The 5,859-nt window shown below is 40.3% G+C and overlaps 1 protein-coding gene across 1 annotated transcript; it reads left to right on the top strand.

The window, feature by feature from the left end:
* The first annotated feature begins 3,711 nt into the window (after nt 1–3,711).
* On the top strand, nt 3,712–4,792 carry LOC122047802 (momilactone A synthase-like). The gene is made up of 2 exons (XM_042609323.1): nt 3,712–3,860; nt 3,949–4,792. The coding sequence occupies exons 1-2, from the start codon at nt 3,850–3,852 to the stop codon at nt 4,721–4,723; spliced, it is 786 nt and encodes a 261-aa protein (XP_042465257.1). The 5' UTR covers nt 3,712–3,849; the 3' UTR covers nt 4,724–4,792.
* The last annotated feature ends 1,067 nt before the right edge of the window (nt 4,793–5,859 follow it).

Genomic DNA, 5,859 nt, shown 5'->3' with positions numbered 1-5,859 from the left:
ATGGGTAGCTAGGATAGTTCTATGTTTGTATAAATTTTTGTACAGGGGAACTAGAAAAGTATTCCGAGTAGCAACCAACACCAGCTGCATCTTTCGCTTGACTTCCTGTACTCCTAAGTTCCTGCACACTTAGACACAAGGACATCAAAACATAACATGACCTAACTTGATTTACTTGATCACATCAAAACTATCACGGGGTACTAACAGATATGTCTTAACAGTATCCCAAGAATCAGGCAAGGACTGTATCACTTCTAATACTTGAAGCTCATTTGACATAGGCTCCCTATTTTCTTCAAAGAGGCAATCATACTCGACATATGTATTAAATGCTTCTTCATAATATGATCATACCTCTTCTTATGAGTTATGAACTTATAGGTCAACATCCTAAACTTAGAGTTGATGGGGTGCCATAATGCTCTTTAAGAGCATTCCAGACCAACACAACTGTACTATACTGCTCATAAATTGGGATTAGTTCATCATGCATGCTACTGAGAAGAATTACCCTAGCTCGGTCATCCTTCTTGTTTCAAGCATGATATACCTCCTGATCTCGTCTTGCCTGTGTTGTGGTACCTGTCAAGGAATAGGTTGCTTAAACATGCAAACGCGCAGTGGAAAAACCTATTTCCTCCAGAAGATCCATGCGAAGGGAAACATAATCTTATACTAAGTTAGATCTAAAGACATGATAGAGTTATACCTTTGAAGCGTGCTCACGATCTCCCGACAGCTCAGATCACAGCACGATCAAGCCTTTGCACCTCTACGGTATCCACACGAACAAGCCTTGCCTTCGTTTGTCTCACAAACTCAACAAGATGGAAAAGGAAACACACAAGGTTGTGCTAGCAACCTCAAATGTATGTTTCGGCCAAGCAAGAGAAGGAGGAAGAAGAAGAAGCAAAGAGACCTTTCACCTTCTCAAGTGATGAAAATCTTATGAAAGATATCATCCAAATGATATTTATAGCCATCCCATGGAATACCAAGAGTCTCCACCCTTTCATCTTCTAATCCAATGGCTCAAAATCAACCATTCAATCCAATGGTTGAATTTTGACCATTCAACTTCCTTGGTGAACTCAAGTTCACCCAATGAGTCTAATCCATTGATTCTCATGCAATTCGACTCAATCCAACAATTGGATCTATTTGAGTCTAACTCAATGAGTCTAATTCGGATTACACTTAATCCAATGAGTGAGTTCATTCGAGTCTAACTCAATGATTAATCCAAAAAGCCTAATCATTTCATGATTGGCTCTTAGGGCTAATTACTAACAGTACCTTCCCTGAGGTTCACCATCTTGTGCTTAAGTACCTCCCCGAGTTCTTATTCCTCGAAAACAAACTGAACCTTCTAGTGCCATATTTCATAGTGATAACCATTTAACTTGTCTCTCTTCACAAGATCCAGTATGACATTATTTGTTGTAGTGATATCTCTATTACACAGAATAGAGAGACGTTAGTGACATTTAATGCTTAATATCTTAACTTTATGTACCCTACAAATTATCATAATTCAAATCACTCGAATACAAATTTGAAGACTAGAGTATAAGTTAACAGATGTCATACACCACAATTTGAAATTGCCTCTGACCATTTGGATTAAGATGTTGTACACAAGTAGTAACGTTATACTCTTAAGGCTAACCTATGTGCCGATGTGAATCCACACACTGCCAAACATCGGCAACATTATGCCACACATCTTAGAGTTGGACCTGTTCATCTTACCCTGAGACACTCGGTTCAATCCAAGGTCAAGTGGTTGTCTCCCACTCTGAGTTATAAACCGAGTGTAATTTGGATAAGTGTCGAGCAGTGCGCATGTTGCATAGTACTTTGTGCTGAGCACCTCTACATGCTGAGTACTGCAGACCTCTACTCCCAAGAACCGTAGTCGTGTGTCGAGAACTCGAGCATTGCAATTCTTCCCGAGCACCACGGCTCGGTCGTGTTCTTGAGCACCTGTGCTAAGAGCGCGGATGAGAAGTTTTGTGTGGCTGAACACATGTACCGAACATTTCTTCTCAAGCTTCCTGAGCATCTCTGCGTGCCCGGACGTCCTGAGAAAACTTTGTGTGCGCGATATTCAGCCAGGTTTGTGAGTTTCTCACTCGTAAATTCGTTGATCAGTTGATCAACAAAGTGCATCAAACCAACTTGGCTCTGATACCAATGTTGGATGTTTATAAAAGTAAAACACATAATTTACTTCTACTTTTTGGAAATTAAATCTTGTACACCTTGGTTGTTGATGTATCAATCGTCGACATTGCAAACCTTCGAAATTGTTGTGAACTCTAACCATGGACTGCTCGAAGTCGAGATGATAGTCACGTATCTCAAACTATCAATGTTATGTCATAACGCTTGAACCCTTAATCTAGATGTGTGATGATAGTCTTCTTTTATTCTTCTCAACAAGATAGACACTACCACTCTCTTTTTTCTTAGACTCCCTTCTCTTTTCTTTATACTTTTCCTACATACTTCACACAAGAAGTATGCATTTATAGGATATGATAAGAATGAGAGTTACTAACATTAGGGAGTTACTAACCTTCATCTTAATATCCCATAGTGGGCATATGTTACTTACATGTATTAATGTCCCATAGTAGGCATAGGTTACTTATATATTTAAAATGAGTTAATTAAATCTTGAAAATCTCTTGCTCCCCCTACCAATTTATATCTGGAAGCTCGCTCATGTCATATTACTGCAAATGGTCATTCGTCTTCTTCCTTTGTAAATGTTGATGCATTTTTTGCAATTTCGGAGCTGAATTAGAGGTAAGTACATCCTGCTTTCAATATGAAAGCTGAGGTTAGGTAAGTTGGACCACATTGTTTACCAGAACTTATTTCCTATCTAAAAACTTGGAGTTTCCGCTGGTAATCTTAAGGGGTTTTTTCACTCACAAGATAAGTCTCCCGCCTCACACTGCCATATTTATCTTTATCAGTTTGTATCAGACCGACTCTATATATCATGAAAAATCACCGACACATACCTTTGGCTATGGTGCTATGGTAGATAACGAGAGTTTAAATTTCACCAGGTATATTATAGATATGGAGTTTAAAAAACTTGTAACGTTGGACTGCACGTCAAAATTCATCTACTTTTTTAAATTTATCTTAATAACTGATAAAAAAAAATTATGTAGGCCAGATCGGTCACGTCTAAATTAATCAGATAGTATGAACGGAATATATATTTGGATTTTGAAAAAAAAAAAAAAAAATCACCGACACTTATCTCGGCTTGCTGGACTTGGTGGTGGTGGTGGCTTCAGAACTAAAGGTTGGCGAAGCTACCAGCTAAGGAGTCAAACAAAGGATATATTTTTTTTTTTTAAGGAAAACACTTATCTCGGCTAGCTGGACGTGTCGTGGTGGCTTCAGATCTAGAAGTTGGCGAAGCTACCAGCTAAGGAGTCAAAGAAAGGATATTTTTTAAAAGGAAAACTAAGAGATAGAGACAAGGAAGCAGAGACGAAAGAGACTCCAATCATGCAAGTCACTACATGGGACCGATAACACTCTAAGTCCATATGAAAAACGGGTTGCCTTTACAATCTGCCTTCAATCGATCATGTAAGTCAAGATAGTGACTTATTTTAATTTCATAACTTATTCTATATATTTACATTTATATAGTCAAGAAATAGGAAAATGGAGATTTAAATATTTAAAAGCGTCTAATAATATAATTATCACAAGGATGGTATATACCTTCTTATATTAAGGCCTATAAAAACGGAAGAAGAGAGATCAATCAAGCATCAACAAAATTTAGTTCGAGATCAATAAGTATCTTCAATGGAGAGGAGGTCTTTAATTACTTTTAATTTGTTAAATTTTGTGTGTTTGCTTTCTCCTTAGTTAATCGATTGTATGGTTGATTAATTGATTCATCAGGCTCGAAGGCAAGGTCGCCGTCATCACCGGCGGCGCTAGTGGCATTGGCGAGGCCACTGTCAAGTTGTTCGTCCGCCACGGCGCTCGTGTCATCGTCGCTGACCTCCAAGACGAGAAGGGGAAGGCCCTCTGCGCCAGCCTCGGCTCCGACGACGTCGCCTCCTACGTCCACTGCGACGTCCGATGCGAGCCCGACGTGAAGCGCGCCGTGGACACCGCCATCTCCCTCTTCGGCAAGCTCGACATCATGTTCAACAACGCCGGCATCGGTGACCCCTTCGGCAGCAGCATCCTCGGCGAGGACGACACGGCCGCGGTGTTCGAGCGGGTGATGGGGGTCAACGTGCTGGGAGCGCTACTGGGGACGAAGCACGCGGGCCGGGCCATGGTAGCGGCGGGGCGAGGCGGGAGCATCATAATCACGGCGAGCATGGTGTCGGTGGTGGGAGGGCTGGGTCCGCCGGTGTACGTGTGCTCGAAGCACGCGGTGGTGGGGCTGGCGCGGAGCGCGGCGGCGGAGCTGGGCAAGCACGGGGTGCGTGTGAACTGCGTGTCGCCGTCTATGGTGGCGACGCCGCAGACAATGTCGCACATGCAGGCGAGCGAGGAGGAGCTGGAGGCATTGGGAGAGGTGATCTCAACTCTGAAGGGCGTGAGGCTGAAGGCTGAGGACATGGCAAATGCCGCTCTGTTCTTGGCCAGCGATGAGTCGAGGTTCGTGAGCGGCCACAACCTCATGGTCGACGGAGCCTCCAGCGTCACCAAAATATTCTAAATCCTTATCTTCTTCTTCAATAAAGTTTAAGGTTGAAATAAAGGATCGATCTCTCATCAGCTTCATTGATGTTCCATGAGTGATATTCTCATAGAAATTACATGCATAAAAAATGACGGAGGGGTCAACAGATAAGCCATGTGGCAGGTCAAGATTCGGTAATTTAGGAACCAAATGACCGCTTTCAAGACTTAATCATCATAACTTCCGCATAGCGTATCAATAATCTTCAACCTTTAGAGCCGGTCAAATTTATCGACTCATCGAGTTGCCAATCTTTCAAATTTTCGGCTTGCGAAATTTTCTAACATTAAAGGACACGACAGTTACAAATATATCCTTTAATATTTTTTTAATGACTTTTAATGACATTTTATGGAGGAGTCTCTTGAGCTTCTCCCTATAAGATAAGAGGAGGAAACTCTCTTAGAGAAGAGCTACTCTCGCTATCTAAGAGACTATTATGCTCTCGAATTTGATTATGCTATATCATCTACTTTATTATCACTACAAAAATTTTGGCTACTTTATTATCACTACAAAAATTTTGGTTTTCTGGGACGAATTTTAAAAAAATAAATTGTTGCAAAATTTTTTGGGACGAAATCAGGGACAAAAATCTTTTCATCCCAAAATGTTTGATGCTAACTTTTGGAACGAATTAAGGTTTGTTGCAAATTTGGCAACGAATTTGGGGACGAAATTGACAACGAATAACATTTTCGTCAGCAAATTCGTCGCAAAAAAGCATACAAATTTACAACGAATAATTTTTTTGTTGCAAACTTAGCAACGAATTTGGGGACGAAATCACATAATTTTTTTTGCCAAATTTATCTCTATTTTTACAACAAATTTGGGGACAAATTCGTTGACAAATTATTTTTTGTTGCCAAGTTTGTCCCTAACGAATTTGGGGACGTGACAAATTTATTTTTGCTGCCAATTTTGTCCCGAATTTTGCAACGAATAATAAATTTGTTGCAAAATTGACAACGATTTAAATTTTCGTTGCCAAATTCGTTGATAATTTTCATAAGCATTTGTGATGAATTTGACAACAAAAATACTAATTCAATTAATAAATAAATTTTCGTCCCAGAATTCGTCCTAGAATCTGGGACGAATTTTGTGGA

The sequence above is a fragment of the Zingiber officinale genome, chromosome 1B, assembly GCF_018446385.1.
Source record: "Zingiber officinale cultivar Zhangliang chromosome 1B, Zo_v1.1, whole genome shotgun sequence".
NCBI classification, from domain to species: domain Eukaryota; kingdom Viridiplantae; phylum Streptophyta; class Magnoliopsida; order Zingiberales; family Zingiberaceae; genus Zingiber; species Zingiber officinale.
Note: the sequence above shows the minus strand (reverse complement) of the source record. Positions and strands in the feature narration are given on the sequence as shown.